Raw genomic sequence first — 18,912 nt, 5'->3', positions numbered from 1 at the left:
AAATGCCATCTGTCAGAAGAGAAAGAGGTCAGGGTGAAGAATGGATGGAGAGGGGAAAAGATTTTTTTTCGTACTCTAGAGTTTTAACAGAGTAAACAAGGATGATTCTGATGGAAATCCTTGCGGATATGACAATAAGACAGCATGTGCAAGACAGATGGCATCTATCAAAGACAGCACTCTGAATACAACGGGACCTGTGTGCTGATGTAAAATGCTGAAGAAGTGAAAAGTGAACGTATATGCATCAAAACTAACAGGCGACACGCTGTGCAGCCCTCGTCTGCTAAAACAATTGCGCATACACTCTGCCTTCCTCCATTCCAGCAGCATTCCTGCCTCCGCCGTGGCCAGTGTCCTAACAACCAGCCCGCTCCTGCTGCTTCTGTACCACCAATGGAAGTTCTTTAACATTAATCTGCTCTCATTTGGAGTTCTCTCTTGGCTAATTATCCCATTGTATGGAGTTTATTAGGTGCTTTGTGCTTGCCTGATAAATGCACTGGAGTGGGTTTTCAGATGGCTATGCCTGGAAGGCAATGTGGGATTGCGGTGCACCTCCAAATCCAGCTACGGCACAAAGATATGCACGCAAACATGCACATAACCTCTTTCCTTTCAACATATGTTGTGAAAGCAGGACGTTCTTTCTTTTAAGCCTATCATTGTGAGGATTTTAATGAACGCTTGGAATGCTACTGCAGATTTCCCAACAAGAATAGATTGGTAGTCTGTAAAAACAACACTTTTGCCTTATATACATCCACCTATATTCAAAATATAAATACAATATAAATAATACTAATCTAATAATATAAAATAAATATTTCATTTAAAATATGTGAAATATAATGGTAATTTTTGGGACTGTTTTGGGATTTGTAGAGTTTTTATTTCTTGCACAGCTATAGAAAAAACTGCTTAACCAAAATGTATTTTATTATATATATATTATGAACATTTAAAAAGTATCTTTTCTTAATTTAAGTATTATTATTATATATATATATTTTTTTTAAATATATATATGACATGAATTCAGAGACAATTAAAGAGTAGGCCTACAAAAAGAGTAGGCCTTCCAATAATGATCCTGATAGAAAGTGAACGGTCGGCACATATTTATATGTTACTCAGTTTGGGTGTGATTTTTGTTCACAAGCGTCAATTTGGTGCCAGGTACAATACATGCTTTTACAACTTATAATTAATATTTGTGGTTACTTAGTTGTTATTAATTTTTAGCAAAATCTAGAATTATACTACAGCTACTTGGTATGCATAATTAAATTAATTTAAACCAGCAATGACGCTCCCATGTTCAAAGATACTCCACCCATTTGCCTACAAACGTCAAGCTAATTATTAATGAGGAAAAACACTCAGGTGTGAATAGAGGTCATAAACAACTTGCCAGAATTTATGTAAACATACAAAGAAATTAAACGATAGTTGACTCAAAAATGCCAGTTCTGTCAATCATGTACTTCCCTTCGTGTTACATGTTTGACTTTCATTGTATGGAGAAAAAATCCAAGACATTCTTCAAAATGTGTTCTACAGAAAAAAAAGAAAGTCATACAGATTTGTAATGACGTGGGTGATTAAATAATGGCAAAATATTCATTTTGGGGTGAACTCTCCCTTTTAAGGACTTTAAAGGCTGGGCAGACAAACACATTTTTAGCTTGGATCATATATAGGTTACAGTATATAAATCAGTTACTGGGTGGAATTTTCCATTGACACCTCCAAAAGAAATAATCTTGGAAAGCTGGTTATGATGCTGGGATCCCGAGGGCAGAATGACAAGTCTTGTTTTGTCAGATATATATATATATATATATATATATATATATATATATATATGCTCCTTTAGAGGTTTAAAAGGGTATTAAGTTTAACATGGTTTCATCAAAACACTTCCTCAAAGATTTTCCATACAAATACAGTATTTTAACTTTGATTAGAAACCAGGCAACCATCCTATATGATATGACAGCTTAGACTTTATAATGTTAGGCTATATGTCATTTGGGATACATTATTCACTATGACTTGTACTGTAATCCATAAGCACAGCGTGTCATGGTCATTAGATGTAAGTGCACATAAAACAATATCACCATTATGTTCACCTGCTCGAATCTGAACAAGCACGAAGAGCAAATTTTCCTCCCGTGAGTCTATACTTTATACTTCATAATACACTTTTTTTTTTCAGACACATTTGATGGAGTTTTAAAACAGGTCTCCTCTCTATGCCAAGTCCCTGAGAGAAAAAGTGAGAGCAGGCCAACAAATCAAACCGAGCAGAGCCCTGCGGAGGTCATGTGAACCTGACACCCCAAACTGTGTCTCAGATGTTCAAACTGTCAAGTTGTTTTGTGGTTGTATCGGTTAACGCTTGGCATAGAAACTACACTAAATGGCAGCACTAAAAACTTACTGAATCACAATCAAGAATGTTTATTTAAAACCTGGGAAAAGATTCGAAACCTCAAAATCTTCATCCATAACAAGCACAAAACACATAGTGAAGAACATTACTTTACATGTAACAGTGATGGAATAATTTTCTCTAGATCTACCCAATGCCAAACAGTTCATTTTAAATTCCTGATTTGGTTTTTGGTGTGTAGGTTTTCATGATTGACAGTTTCAAAAACGCATTATTTTTTACATATTTTACATTATTGCTGCACCTCTCTTCCCAGTCTGTTTCAAATGACTTGGTTAGTTCCTTTTTCAATGAAGCCCCTCCTTCAAAAACATGAAATATGCTCTGATTGGTTAGCTGCCCTAGTGTGTTGTGATTGGTGAACCACTTAGCCCATGTTCTGGAAATGACACGTGTTTTTTGATTGTTTTGTTATTGGTTTGTGATTTGTTACGTGTTTTGGAAATGACACGCCCCTTACCATAACCGCAAGTTGCATCTGCTACATATAAATTTTCATGATACAAATCCTGGCAAAGCAGCTTTACAGTAAATTAAAGTTTTTGTATGTTGTTTTATGGTCGGCATCAATATAAATAATAGTGTGAATTTTGTCAACCAGGCCTAGTCCCCCCCCTTTTTTTCATGTTCCTTTTTTTTATTGTTGTTTGTGAATGAGTTTTTTTTATGGGTTTTAGTAAATGTTTATTATTTTATGATTTGCGAGATTATTTCATGTTTTATAAATGCCAAGATGTTGCATAAGCAACCAAGTCCGTGCTTTACCGCGTATCAGCATTTTGCAGTGCACTTTGAGTTCCTCTAAAACCCTACACCTTCCCCAGCTCCACCTGTATAGATCTGCTAAGGCTGCTATTTGCAGTATGTCTTAAATACTCACAGCACCGTATTGCCATATGCACTGGCAGTAGCACATTCCTGTGTATTGCCATCGTAATGCAATAACCAACAGAAGCACAGCAGACTGTCCACCAAATCACATTGTCAAATCCATACCCGGCTAAAAGAGAGTTGTCATGATAGAAATGTCAATAAAAAAACAATTGCAAAATGACACAGTTTAGAGTTGTCATGATAGAAATGTCAATAAAATAAGGGTTTACGATATGTAGACCTTAGGTTTACGTATATTGTAGACCCCACACTAGCCATTATTTTTAATCAAAGTATGTAGGTGTTAATCTTTAGATAAGAGTTACTTCTGAAATGTGCTGTGGCATGGTATAAACACAAGCATTGACTATAGTGGCCGCGATCAGCTCTGGTGTCCGTGTTGGAGCTGTAATGCTGTGTAAATAAGGGGTTATCCAAGCAGTAATGTCCCTTATACTTGAGAGTGGCCACGTATGAAAAGTGTAAATAAGGGGTTATCCAAGCAGTAATGCCCCTTATACTTGAGAGTGGCCACGTATGAAATGTTTCTTGGTTTGAGTACAATATCTCCTACGAGTGGAAGCTTTTACCATTAACCTTTTTTAGCTTTGCAACCCTGTAACCTTTGTATATAATCGTTTTATACTCAAACAGCAATACTACACACTATACTGAAGCTGAAAAAGTGAGAAAGCATAAAAGCGTAATGTATGTACACTGTTGTACTGAAAACAAAAACAGCATATGCTAGTTAGGTATGTTTTGAAGCATGGTTTGAGCTGGTTTAAGCTGGTCCTAAGCAACTAGCTCCTGCACAGGACCAGCTTAAACCAGCTCAAACCAGCAGCATGCTTCAAAACATACCTAACTTGCATATGCTGTTTTTTTTTCAACAGGGGTTCTCCGTATTTTGATGTGTCCTGAAGAAAAATGCCTGAACTTAAAAAGTTTAGCTACCAGTGAAAGTGATAATCAAGTAAGTGTGTGAGGAATTCTGCTTCTCCACCGAGAAAAATGTCTTTTATTTCCCAACAATAAGCCGTGACAACCTCTTTCCTCGCTCTGTGAGAGCAGCTGGACAGAAGGCAGACGGCCAGCTGAAGGATTAGATGATCAATCAGCAAGATGGTGAGGGCTAACAGATAATCAGCGAAAGGGCATGTACCTAGAAGTCATGCACAAAGAGAGGGCATTGTGTCCTTGAGGAAGGGTCGTACCTATTGCCCGACTCTCACATAGCATCAGATGTCCTCCTCATGCTGACAGCCAGCACCCCACGGCTCAGTTGAGATGAAAATGTCAGTAAAAGGTCACAAAGGTTTGAAGAAATCCTCATTAGAGGAAACGAGACACCTTGTTCCTACACAAACATGTTTCTGAAATTCAGTTTTAAGCAGAAAAACGGGTTCTCACACTGTTCTGTACAACGTGTCCAAGACAAAAGACCGAGGCTAAATCCTTTGGACAAGGCAGCTGGAAAAAACAACGCGTGATGAATGAAAAGAGACAGAGAAGGGAATGATGACAGAGAGAGGTATGACGGGGAGGGACTGTGGGAGCAATATTAGAACTTCAATTATAGTCAAAAGTCATAAAATCCTCTAGAATTGGCTGCTGACACCCATGAGTGGTGAACTGTGGAGATATTGATGGGAATGGGCCAGCTCTCCACTGTGCGGTTGTCATTAAGACATATAATCGAGAACCAGAACTCCTGTAATTACACCTGGATGCTTTATGCCGTGAGTCATGTGATACTCCATGACTTTAACACCATGTCTCCATGATGTTAAAACCATCACCTGTGCAGCTTTCAAAGAATTTTAATATTTACAATTAGAGGTGCAGTATGCAATATTGGTACTGGTACTGCAGTCCAAATTCAAAGTATTGCAGAGAGTTGTTTCACCCAGCCCCTTCTCACATGGGTTGCCAGATTGAGGATACGCAACAGGAATGAGCGCAATTAAAAATGGAAGGCGATGACTTGATTTATCTGCATTTTAATATTCCTCTTGATATATAGCTTTTTGGATGGATACTAAGGCTTTTTAAGTCGGGTAGGATCTGCAATCACTGACCCATGCAGATACACTGGGTTTTCCATCAACTGGCAACCTGAGGTGTGGAAATTTTATTGGCTAAACTTGCAGTGGGCGGAGTCACACCAAAACAAAAACAGACATTTTGACACGGAACATACATTTCAAAGTAGAATAACTGGTTGTAGCATTGTTTTTTGCAGAAACAATTATGTGAACTTGCATGTTTTCTAAATATCTGCAAACATATTATGGTATTTTAGTCAAAAAATTACATACAGCACCTTTAAGCATGTGATTTATGCACATCTTTCACTCACAACTAGACAATGAATAGAGCTAATGAAAGACAAGGGAGCTGTTTTTCTGCCAGCAAGCAATAATCTGGCATTAGGACTTATCATCAGCCTGTTGTCTGCGGGTAGGAACAGAGAGGTGTTGTGGTGATGTATGAGCACCTAATGTTGATCGATGGGTCTGCTTGGCATTGTATGAATGAGTTTCTATATTTGGACTTAGATTTTAAAGCCTCACAGGTACACACTGCCTTGACATATCTCTGTTTTGAATTGTGCTGTGACCATACAGCAAAGTATGTAGGTCAAGCAACAAACGAGTTTCAAAAGAGGGAATGATCTTGCTGGCAGAGAGTACAAGGTGGCAGTTCTTGGAAAGAAGAAACTAAAGCACTAAAGTAACCCTAAAGCACCACATCATTTCAATATTTTCATGTTATGTCTGATAGTCCATAAATAGCTGATATATTCAACCTTATTTTGTATAAATAAGTTCAAAATAAAACATTAAGCCTATTTAAATGCTTTAAGTATATTCAGGCAACACAACAATATAATTTACACGAAGAAAATTGATATTCATTTAGCTAAAGATCACAAAATATTCATGTTTTAAATAAGGTAAAATCTAAATGTAAAAGAAGAAATGTTTATTCATGCACAATAAAATTTCCAATATCGATGAATACCAATAAATTAGCATGTGTTGAATTCAATTAGTCTAGATTAGATAATGTAACATTCTAGTATCGATCAGTTTCTGTGTCAATAATAATAAATGCACAAAAAATATTAATAATGTGTGACCATTTCTATTTCAAGGTACGTTTTGGGCCAACTTCTTAGATTGAGTATGTTTCAGAATTACATTTTCAAGGGCTTTGTGTCAGTGAAATCATTGGACAATATGCAGAGTCAGTTTTATTAGGCTTAGATTTTTGTTTAAAAGATCACTAGGATTTAAACTCATAACTACCGAGCTTTACAATACCAATAGAAAAGCAAAGGCAAGTATTGATAAAGACTGCAACAGAAATAAAGACTGTTATATTATAGAACTGCATTATGCACTAAAGTGGTTTAAATCTATACAGTGACTAATACATCATTAGCAACACACACATAGCGAACAAATAAAACTGTTTCCTGAGAATCACGCATCCATCTGTGAATTGTCAGGCTCTTCAGACAAATTCATTCAGCCCAATGTTTTTTGAGAAAAAAAAAAACCTAATGTTGTGACTGGTGTGCACAGAAGAAAGGACTTTGACAGAAATTGCCCAGACTTGCTGGTGCTTTTTTTCTTTAGTTCATTACAGGTTGTGAGAAGGACTGGCTGTTTGCAGTTGCATCAAAAGACCCCATAGACCACATGCTCAAATTGTCTATTATATCACTGTGGGATTTCCTCCTTTAACAAAGCATTCTCCCCATGACCTCTCAGCGCCTTTGAACACCAACTCAAGTGTTTCATCTCTGACAGGGAGCTGTGAATGAATGATGAATTGCCTCAGAACAAAGTGTTGTCGTCCAACACAATCGGACTGTTGAAAAGTACTTTCTGCCGACATGTTTACTTTACAGTCAAGGACGTTGAATCTTCTCAGACCCAAATCTGCAGATAAATGAAGCTTGCATGTACCGAGCTGAGCTGGCGTTGTGTTGTGTGCTGTGATGTTGGATTGATGGGCAGCGGGTGGGTGGGTGACTGAAGAGCAGAAACGGGCAGATGGTGGTCTGTTGGGACGTGATTAGGTGGCTTCACAGCAAACTGTCTGCAGGCAGGTGAGTTTAACCCCGCTGGGAAGGCTCAATCTCACTCGGCTGTTACAATTACAAAACTTTGAGGCCACTTTATGTCCATGTCCATCAGGGCCACTCAGTCGCTTCAGTTCAAAGCTCCTAAGCTGTTTTAAGGTTGTCTACAACAGGGGTCTTTAGACTTATTGAGGCCATGGACCCCCTTGGTTGATAGAAAGAACAATTGAAATACTGTATAAAATTATATAGCTTGACTGATTATAATGGGAGTAATCTAATTAAGTCACTCACTTGTTGAGCAGATTGGCTGTTAACTCTTTCTCCGACAGCATTTATTTATTAATTTTTTTGCCAGCCACCTCCAGCATTTTTGATCATTTTCAGAAAACATTAATGGCCACCAAAATATTTTGCCATTTTGTATTTTGTTATTTTTTTTATGAATATCTGAACATAAAATGTGTCAAAAGAAAGGACAGGGCCTCTGCTTTCAAACAAACAAACAAACAAAAAAGTTTTATTTTAGCTTCATGCATTGACTTTTTTTTTTTTTTTAATCACATTTCCAAAAAAAACAAACAAACAAAAAAACAACAACAACAACAACAACAAAAAAACTAAAGCAACATTTTGAACAAAAAGCTGGGACAAATCACATTTTTAAAAATGTTATTATGGTCTGGGTGGGATTCAGAACGATGATCAAAACATACAAGGAGTTGATCAAGTTCATCAACACCTCCAAAAGCTTACAGTCCTTAACCACTTCCTTAGTCGACGTTTCATTCACTAATGTTTGGCAGTTTTGATTTATATGCTGTTTAATATTAATTAATTAATTATTTTACATATGCATCTGCTTACATACTGTATGCAATCGCTTGTTTCTGCTTCTTCTTCAACTGTGTTTGATTCGAATATTCAAAACTTTTCCAGTGATCTGTAATAGCGCTGTATGAAAACATGGAAAAATGGAAACTTCGGTCAATGGTGGAGAAAGAGTTAATAGCTTAAGAGTTTAAATGACCCTCACTGACTTGTTTAGCTCTGAAATAGTCCAGGTAAACTTGTAGACAGCATGTTTTAGATGCTGATCGAAAGAGGGAAAGAGGGCAGCCTGGTCCACATTAGCTGGATTTCCATCCCATGCCGGAAGAAATTATCGGACTGGAAAGCAGACAGCTGTCAGTGATCAGAGGGCAGAGCAGTGGTTAGTCTCGCCCCCATGCCAGGCCAGGCTGCCACCCCTCCACTGTCACTCTCCAAGAAACACTCAAATATCAGACATCTCAGATGACCACTGAACAATCAGCCATTAACTGCTAAAGGAAAAATGAATCTCATCCAAGAGTTTGTCAATCTGCATTATCCATATGTATTATTATTTTTTTTTTTTACATGCTCAAAACAATCATCTTATCAATCAAGTCTTATAGTTGCATTATCTATTTAATATATATATATATATATATTTATCAAGTCTTATATATATATATACACAGTCATGGCCAAAAATATCGGCACCCTTGGTAAATATGATCAAAGGAGGCTGTGAAAATTTATCTGCCTTGTTAATCCTTTTGATCTTTTATTAAAAAAAATTCACAAAAATCTAACCTTTCATTGGATAATAAGAATTTAAAATGGGGGGTAAATATCATTATGAAAAGAACAGGTGTCCTTAGCAAAACAGACTACATTCGTTCTGAGACTTTGCGGCTCACTGTCATGTTTTGCTCATTAACCTCAGTAATGAAATAATATCCCCAGTGGTGGTCTTAAATGAAACCACAAGCAACCTGAAAACTGCCAAGCTGTCAAGCTGTCGCAGCACCTTGAGGTGTGGGCTTTTTTTTTTCCAAAACAGAATTCTTCTTAGAAACAGACATGAGTAAACACTGCATTTATTGTTCTATTGACTAAATTAAATTTCAATTAGAGTTTGACAGCATGCTTTACCAAAAAACAACAACAACAAAAAACAAACGAATAGTAAAATAGAAACCAGATTTTGATGATAATATGAGTGCTTACTCATTAAAAACTCGCCACCACTGATGCTAAGATGTTCTGGGCTGTGTTTGCCAAAAGCATCGTCTCCCGCAAGCATTTCTCTAGAAATGAACCATACAGGGCCTTAAAAAAGAAGATGTCATGAGGAACGGTTGCTAAGACCCAATATCTAAAAGGGCATTAAAATAGCCTTAATACTACTAGAGTGCAACTTTGGATGAAAATGCAATTTTGGATGCAATGCAAACTTTGGAGGAAAAACTTGAAAAGTGCTTTTCCCCATTTTTGAATGATCGCCATTAACAAAGATTGATAATGTCAACAGATTTTACTAATAGACCTACAAATCTCTGTGTAAAAATAACATCATAATCCTGCTATCTTTCTGAATGATGACATTGAATATTTTGACTTTCTTCATTTCATAAAATAACAAAATCAAAAATATGAGCTGCGAACTTCTGGTTGAGCTGACACGGAATGACCCAATAATGCCGGACAAGAATAATAAATTTCCTGATGCACAAAGTTCCTGTCAAAATAAAGCAATAGGTACAAACATGCTTGTGTCTCAAATATATTCTTTTTGACATATTGCACAAGGTTCTGGTGTGCGGCTGCCCTGCCAGCTGGGTACCATCTGTTTGCTATCTCAGCCTGATTATAACCAGCTGTGCGGTGGGAACTTTCTTTCACAGAGTGTCACGCTCTCTGTCAATGCCATATTTCACGATCACATCCAATACTGTCAAGATACCATCTCCTCATGAATCACAATCCTTATGAATGCCCTGCTGGAGACGTGATTGATTTGAAATCTAACTCAGAAATCCAACTTGTGAATGGAGTACCAGAAATAAAACAGACAGGAATTTCTGGATGCATTTTAAAGGTGAAAAAAAAGAAAGTTTTTCACTCTAATGGCATTCTTTACCTTTATGTCTTACATTATTCTGTGGAAAGCACAAAAGGAGACATTATAAATGTACCTGTCACTCTTTTAAGACTTCGGAAGCTCACAAAAACACCTTGAAAGTATCAGAAAAGTAATCCATAAAACTGTGCACTGTATTTCAAGTCTTCCGAAGCTATATTCACTCAAAACAAATTTTTTAAATCCACCCTATTCTTGGCAAGGTCATTGAGTTCAAAATAAACTGATATCTGATTCATGAGTGACTCATTCATGTGAGTTGAATCTATTCAATAAACATATTCCACAGAAAAGAGAAAGCCATACAGGTTTGAAAGGATATGAGTGATTAATAGATGACAGGATTGTCATTTTTGGCTGAACTATTCCTTGAAGTATTTCCATTCATTTCCTGCATCTGTGTTTAAATTCTGTGGCAATTTCCTCCCGTCTTCTTCATCAGGAGCCCTTTCTCACATGACCACAATGTGTGGCTAATTCTGAGGAATCGCAAGTATTATAGTGCCTCGATAACTTGACATGCCCCAGCAGTTTACCTCTCCGTCTTCTCTTGTAGGAGCAAGAGCCACATGTTAGGGAACCAGGGTTAAGAGGCAAGCTACTGAACATAATGACTGAGCACTTGAAAGGATTTGAATGGCATGAAAGAGGCACAGATCCATCCTTTTGTAAACACAGATTCTCACGAGGACTAGATTTATGGAGAGATTAGCTCCTTCAATAAACAAGTGGATGTATCACGCTGCAAACCCGGTGCAGCTGGGCATTACTGCTCTATTGTCCCGGGTAATCTGGGATGCTTGCCATTTAATCTGAATGCTATTTAAATCTCTCTTTTCCTGTGGATTACTAAGAGAGATAATAGAGCTAGCAGGTCATCCTGACCTTCACATTAACTGTGAATCCCCCAGCGCTGCACCGAGTGTCTTCAAGTCTTCACATTTTCAGAAGCTCTAAGATCCCATGAAATTGAAATTGGAGTTGGTGGCTTTTATTCCATGTTTGTTAGCTTTGAGGTCATCTATAGTGTGCTGCAAAAGTTGACAAAATTCACATTACGCATATTTAAAATTTATAGCATGTCTTTTCTGGGAAACAGTCTAAAAATACTGATTGATTACTTCTTGATTTAATTGGTCATTTTAGATATGAGCCTAACCCTCCACTTGACACCAGCCACTTTCTACTAGCAACAGCACATAGCAAAGTGACATAGCTAAAGTTATTTGCTACTTAAAAAAAAGGAGCGAGCCCTTCAGTATGTCCTGTCCCAATGTTTTGTTACAATATAGCAAGGCAGGAAAGAACAAAGTATGTCATTGGGTCCCTACGGGTTAACTCAATTGATTTTTAATTAAAATATTTTAAAGGTAAACAAATTAATGTTAGTCTATGTATGAGAAATAAATGTATGATATGCTCACATTTTACAAAGACTCTAGACTAGCCACTTTGCATATAAAAAGCAGGTCGCAAAATCGAATAATTACCCTGTTGAAAAAAACAAGATGGTTAGGTGTGTTTTGAAGCATGGCTGCTGGTTTGAGCTGGTTTAAGCTGGTCCCAAGCAACTAGTTCCTGCTCAGGACCAGCTTTAACCAGCAGCCATGCTTCAAATCATACCTAACCAGCAGATGCTGGTTTTTTTCAAGAGTAGGAACAGAAAAATAAAATGTCCAAACAAGCAAGCAGTATAGTATAAATTAATCTGTTTAAACTGAACCACAAACCAAACGTTTTATTTGAGCAATATCACACAACACAAGCAAGACTTCTCAGATGCAGGTTATCACAACTGTGCTAATGAAAAATCCCCACCACTAAAGCACAGACTGGCAGTCTAACTAACTGTCGTGTAATATACTATGAGATCGGAAACTTAATGCATCCATATCAGTATAATATAACGTGCAAGACCACTGGGGCAAGTAAGAGTGAGCAAAAACTTACTGAGTGTACCCTTACGGGAAAAAGGATCATGATCCAGTTATTCAAAGACAACAGGTCACACGGGTTTTGTGGTCTACACAGCAGGAAAACATTTCAAAGTTCAACAAAAATATCAGAGCTCACTGACTAATTGGAAATAAAACAGCCCTACAGAACAATCTGCCTGTTGTGGGTCAAGAACACGGCCGTAGTAAGAGTTAGTGAAGGAGAAATCATCCTCATCTTAACCAAAATGATCAACTTTATCCTCAATGCCTGCAAGAGACATTCAGACTCACAGCAGATTGGTGTATACCTCCATCTAGGGGACAAAACTCCTAAATACACCTTCTCTTAACAACACACACTCTGATTTTTTTGTTTGGTTAAGTGAAGTACATAGATAGTTTCTTTTAATTAAAACGTTACTTTTGCAGTGGAAAAACCTTCTTCAGATTAATAAAATGTTCTTCACACTAAGAAACAATGGTTCTATTAAGAAACCCAAATGATTCTTCAATGGCATTGCTTCAAAAACACAGTTTTGCAACCTTTATTTATTTATTTTTTTTAAAGATTAAAGCTGTCTGTATGCCTTAAGGGCTAAAAAGCTATCTGCTAGCATTCATATTCATCTGAATGGCAGTTGTAGCATGCAAAAACATTCCAGAGATACCCAAATACATATAATGGGAAATAAGAAAAACACAACTCACTACATCATTTTGCTATCATTGGGCTGATTTCAGGCCAGAATTGAGCCTCCATAAATAAAATAGAAATATAAATCCAATACAGTCTAATACAATCCGTATAAATATATAATACATTTATAATAATTGATATTCATCTATCTGTACGTTCTAGTTTATACCCTTCTTTTAAATTTATAACTTAATTTTAATTTTTTTGTAATGGAGGGGTCATAAAAAATCCTTTCACTGCATGCCATACTATGTATGGTATAGTTATGTATGTAATTGTATTTGAAAATTATATAATTATTATATTACTGGATATATGAACAAATATACACTATACACACACACTATAATTACTGTTCATAATTGGCAATCTGAAATATGACATTGAAATGACAGATTACTTAATGAAAAATAGAGAGAGAAAAAAACAGCATTTACTCTTTAAGGAAGTAAACCATCATTATCTCTGAATATAAAACTGGGATAAAGTCATTTTAATATAGAAAAAAATACTCACATAACACCTTTGACCAACAAATGACAATATATCTATGGGTTTTGCTGTTCTGGATTCTGTTTCCAGGTGCATATGAACATTACTGTACGTTTGACAAATTTACAAGAAAAAAAAGACCTTATTGAAAAAGCTTACAAAAAAAAAAAAAAAAACAAACACAAAAAACCCACCTGTGTATTTCATTACAAGTTTAATTCAACATTCACTGTAAGTTAATCATCACTCTCTAATTCATATTTAACAAATCATTATTAGAAAATGCACCGTATAACAATCAGTCATCTGATTAGAGGTGCTAACATGAGACTTCCTGCACAAGCTCAGTTACATCGTTCACTGGGGATTCCTACCTTATACAACCTTATACAACAGTCTGTGGTGAACAGGGGCGAGACAGAACCAGGAGGAATATTCATTAACACTGATTGGCTTTTCCTTGGGAATATCTATAGACCTCGGTCTCTCCGAGTAAGACACTGAGTGTTACATCTAAAAAATTTAAACAAAACCAAAAAGGGTACACATGAAACAATACAGTAGTAATGGGTGTAATATATTTGCATTTAATATTTTAGTAAAGGACGGTTATGACGGAATACTACGTCAGTATGAAGTGCTTTGCACCTGTATCACCTGCGACGCATTTGGATTTCAACTGTACAAGGTAAAACAGGTAGAGAGCGTTCAACTATCATAGTTACTACAACAGCTTTACCGCCTGACCGCAGCATGTTCACATTTAACTCTTCCATGCAGTCATGCAAAAAATTCACTCCGATGAGTTGCAGCTTGTAAACCAGATCCACGCCGATGAGCTTTTGCAAAGCAACATCTAAAGTTCAAAACATCAGCTCATCCCACTCGAAGCGCCGTCCTTGAAATCCACAGGTGAGCTCTCTGAGGTCCGTTAGGAACAGTTCATTTGTTTTCCGCCACCAGAGCACAGAAAGTTGGCTCACCACTTCCTGTGTTAGAGAGTCCAGAGAGTCCGCGTCTGATTGGGCACATTTCAGCTCCCCATTACAATTTCTCTCCGCTCTCACACTTCACAACAGACATGCAATACGCAGACCAAATTAATTCTCAGGTTAGGTTTTACATCTATATAGATTTATACATATTTATATAATTCATATATTTTCAGGAATGTTAATCTGTGTGTTTTTGTCCCTACGATACAAAATTACTTTTCATATAAGCAACATCATAAAAGCAGTCTCTTTCTTTAAAAAAAACATCCCTTAATAAAAATAAGTTCTATTTGTGTTTTGTTTATTTTTTACAATATATTTTCTTTTCCGCTCCATCTTCTTCTCCAGGCTAATATTACAATGGGCACTTTGTGCAGCCGCACTCCACGGTGGTCTCCATCTCCTCAGAAAAGGAAGATCCGTCGGAGCACTTGAAGCTGACCTTCCGTCTCCGGCTCTTGGTGGGGGCGCAGCACAGGCCCGAGCGGCAGACGCCTGGACACCGAGCGATTTTACTGGTGGAGGTGCAGTTTTTATGACCCATATTACGCTTGAGCAGCTCACGGACCATCTCTCCTTGGCACGTCGACTCTGTGTGGAGGAGGGGACGGAGGACAGGCATTTATGTAAGAGATGAATAAACATAAGGACCTTCAGGTCAGATATTGACTTGTGTTGCTTCACTCTTCTGGATTCTGTACAGCAAGCTAAAGGTTACACGAGACAGCATTTTTAGTGCATTTTAGTGCATTTAACATTTAGTGCATTTAAAAATGCAACACATTTTTGGGTGGAAACATCATTTTACATGAGGGAATTTTATTCCTCAGGATTTGATTGCGTGAAGCAGTCCCATTCATTTGTGATACAAAGAAATTGATTTTTAATAACAGATATGCTATGAGCTCTGAAGGTTAAGCAGTCCCATTCATTTGTGAGGTCAAATGTTGTTTTTTCACAAAAGTCTCTTATGCTCACCAAGATTGCATTTATTGATCAAAATGTAGTAAATATGAATAATGTAATAATATTGTGATAATCCTGTAATATTGTGAAATATTACAATTTAAAATATCTGTTTTAATGAGTTAAATGTTTTTTTTTTTTTTGTAGTTGATTTTTAATAACAGATTTGCTATGAGCTCTGAGTGATTTTTACTTCAGTGTCACGTGATCCTTCAGAAATCATTAGAATACTCTAATATGCAAAATATTTGCTGCTCAACAAACATTTCTTCTTATTACCATTAATTATGTTGAAAACAGTTGTGCTGCTTAGTGTGTTTTTTGTGTGTGAAACATTTCAGAACCTTTTTTTTATGAATAGAACATTTTTATGAATAAAACTGATTTTTTTTGTAACAATGTAAAAGTCTGCATTCTTACTAAAAAAAAAAAGTACAAATATATATATTTTTTAAAAATACTGCTTTTGAACTGTATTGCATATGCAATGATTATTTATGTATTTTTTGATAAAAATAAAACGTGTTTTTTTACGTTATGAAATCTCATAGAGATCTTGACTGGTTATTACTGTTTGAAATGAGATACTGATGCCGGCATCAAAATATTATTGAGATATCATTGTATAATTCTTCCTCAACCAATGAGGTTTGGTTACAACTGCAGAAGAAAAAGTCATTTGAAATGCAGAGTAAGTTATTACATTTTAATGAAAGATTATCAAAACAGCAACAAAGTATTTGAATGCGGATATGCAAAGTATTAAATTACAATTAGTAAATGGACATACATACCTAAAACAATATAACAAAGAATGGGTGATAGAGCAAGGGGTAAAAGCCCCCCCCTCAAAAAGAAAAATGTGCACTGATAAATTGTGCACAATAAGACCACTTTTTTAAATCTTGTTTTTATGTTCTATTCTGTATGTAAATAAAAAGCTATAATTTCCTATCATGAATAATGGATGTCTCCTGCAGTGCTGTGTCTCACCTGTTTCACAGGACGGCCCCCTGTACCCAGACTGGCAGTGACAAACCGGCTCGCCGCTCTCCGTCACCCTGCACTCTCCGTGCACACAGTGCAGCCCCTTGCAGACGGCGGACTCTTCCCGTCTGTCACAGAACTGGCCCGAGTATCCATCTGCACAAGAGCAGCTGTACGAGGAGCCCTTCGGCACACACACACCGTGCACACACCTGCACAGGAAGAGAGAGCGAGGAGATCACTGCCTGATACCAACACAACTGAGAGTGGGACTGGGCCATATGGCCAAAAAATTATCACAATCATATTTTTTCATATCAGTCAATATCGCTAATTTTCACGATAAAACGTGACTCAACTGTGAGTGTCTGTGCATCTGAGGATTTCTGTACCTGCTGCTCTGACAGGGGCTCTGGGAGGTGGTCTCTTCACACAGAGGGCCGCTGTGGCCGCTGGGACACTCGCAGGTCACGCCTGCCTCTCCTCTCTGTCTGCAGGCCCCGTGAGCACAGACACCGCAGGAGTGACAGCCCGGCAAGATGCCCTCCACCCCTGCCAGCCCACCGCCGAGGTCCTGGAGCTCCCCGTTGAGCCGTACGTCATGAATGCAGCCGTTAAAGGACTGGAAGGGACGGTCTGGACCCGGTCGCAGGCCTGCTGTGTCAACCAGAGAGGGCACACCTAAAACACAAAACAACAGACAAATATAAGCACACGTGCTTATGCAGTGTGGGGACATGTAACAGAATTACATAATTTAATTACAAAACAAATCTGTTACAGTTATTGAGAAAAAAAAGTGTAATTCAATTACAGTTATAATTTACAAAGGGGGTTACATATGTATATATTCACACACACATATAGATATGATCGATTTCTTCCCCAAATTGCACTGACTGCTCTAAAATATGAGACAGCAATGTTTCAGGACACAAAATAGACACATGCTATTTAGGTTTATGTGTGCTTTATTTTTATTTTTAAATGTTACCATTTGAAAACATTTGTTAGAAATTTAGAAAAGTAATCAAGAAGTAATCAAATGTAATTAGTTACATTCCTTTAAGGAAAAGTAATTGAAATAGTTACACTAACTATTACATTTTAAGTTACCTTACCTACCTTAAGTAACACTTTTTTTGTATCGTTTTTTCACAGTTTTGATGAACAATGAGGTGTTTTTGTGCTTACCTCCTATGTAGAGCTGTGTGTTGTGGTCCACAGCCGGAGGATGCGGGAGTTTGCCCAGGCTTTTCGGTGCCCCTTTATCCACCACCAAACTCAGCGTCTGATTCTGGATCAGCACCTCCACCGTGTGGAAAAGACCATCATTCACTGACTCCACACTGCAAGAAAGCAGAAGATGATAGCTAAAAAAATAGCTTTTTATTTTATAATTATCTGAAATGAGTGTGAAATAAATCATTTTGATATTTATTACATCAATTGGTTTAATTTTTTTTTTTTTATTTTTTTCCAAAGAAGCAGTGTCAGTCAAGAGCACACTTGAGATTAAATGTTAGACAAATAAAGAAAAGAAAAGTCAAGCTTGGGGTCGTAAGATTTGTTTAATGTTTTAAGAAGTCTCTTGTTATGCTCATTTAGACTCCATTTATCTGATCAAAATACAGTGCATTTAGTAAAATATTGCTCCAATTTCAAATAACTGTTTTCTGTTTAAAGAGATTTTAAAATATAATTTATTCCTGTGATCGAAGTTGAAGTTTCTTAAAATAACTGACTAACACCAAACTTTGAAAGGTAGTGTAAATATCACTCATGAGCAAAATATCCATATTTTTGTGTCATTTACAATTAAGCTTTTATTTTGTCAGATTTTGCAGTGTGAAAATATTATTTTAACTCGTGTATTTTGGATCCACATAATGCTAACTACAAAACGACTGTTTTAGCCTTAATGCCTGTTTTAACAGATCGTATCATGTCACCACTGGGGTAAATTAACTTTAAAGCAACATTTTAAGCCCAAATGAAAAGCCATGAATGTGCAATACAGAATATCCCCCCGCCGTCTGAAAATGCCATGGTTTCCACATTAGGCTCCGTCAGGTGTATTTCCAGTGAATTTGGCACTGATGTGGGGAGAGCTTATGTTGTGGGAAAAGGAGAGCTTGTGTTGGCCATGAGTTCACTCTTTCTTTGGGTTAAGACGCTCAAATCACATCCTGCTGAGTTTGGCACTGTGACTGCGTGACCTCCTGAGAGCGATTCTCTTTCACACGGTCATTTTTTAACCATTGAAGAGTGCCGTGTGTTCCCTGGTTCCACGAAACCTCTATGAAACATCTCACAGACTACGAGAGCGTGCTCTGACCGGCACAGATGGATTTTCGCCTGTTTCCTTCTCAGTTTATTACGATGTGGTGCATGTAGCGCCCTGTTTGGCCCAGATTCTGCTGACTTCTAGGAGTGTATTTTGTTTAAAGGTGAGAAT

At 37.1% G+C, this 18,912-nt stretch overlaps 1 protein-coding gene across 1 annotated transcript in view; it reads right to left on the bottom strand.

The window, feature by feature from the left end:
- Positions 1 to 13,703: 13,703 nt before the first annotated feature.
- LOC109112921 (slit homolog 3 protein-like) overlaps positions 13,704 to 18,912 on the bottom strand; it is a 138,389-nt gene continuing 133,180 nt past the window's right edge. The window contains exons 29-32 of the mRNA XM_042738814.1: positions 17,649 to 17,803; positions 16,847 to 17,135; positions 16,461 to 16,666; positions 13,704 to 15,092 (exon numbers count right to left, since the gene is read on the bottom strand). Of these exons, the coding sequence (XP_042594748.1) occupies positions 14,857 to 15,092; positions 16,461 to 16,666; positions 16,847 to 17,135; positions 17,649 to 17,803 (886 nt within the window). The 3' untranslated portion in view covers positions 13,704 to 14,856. The remainder of the gene's footprint in view (positions 15,093 to 16,460; positions 16,667 to 16,846; positions 17,136 to 17,648; positions 17,804 to 18,912) is intronic.

The sequence above is a fragment of the Cyprinus carpio genome, chromosome B14 (genome assembly GCF_018340385.1).
Source record: "Cyprinus carpio isolate SPL01 chromosome B14, ASM1834038v1, whole genome shotgun sequence".
In the NCBI taxonomy this organism is placed as follows: domain Eukaryota; kingdom Metazoa; phylum Chordata; class Actinopteri; order Cypriniformes; family Cyprinidae; genus Cyprinus; species Cyprinus carpio.
The sequence above is the reverse complement of the archived record's forward strand: the minus strand, read 5'-3'. Positions and strand labels throughout refer to the sequence as shown.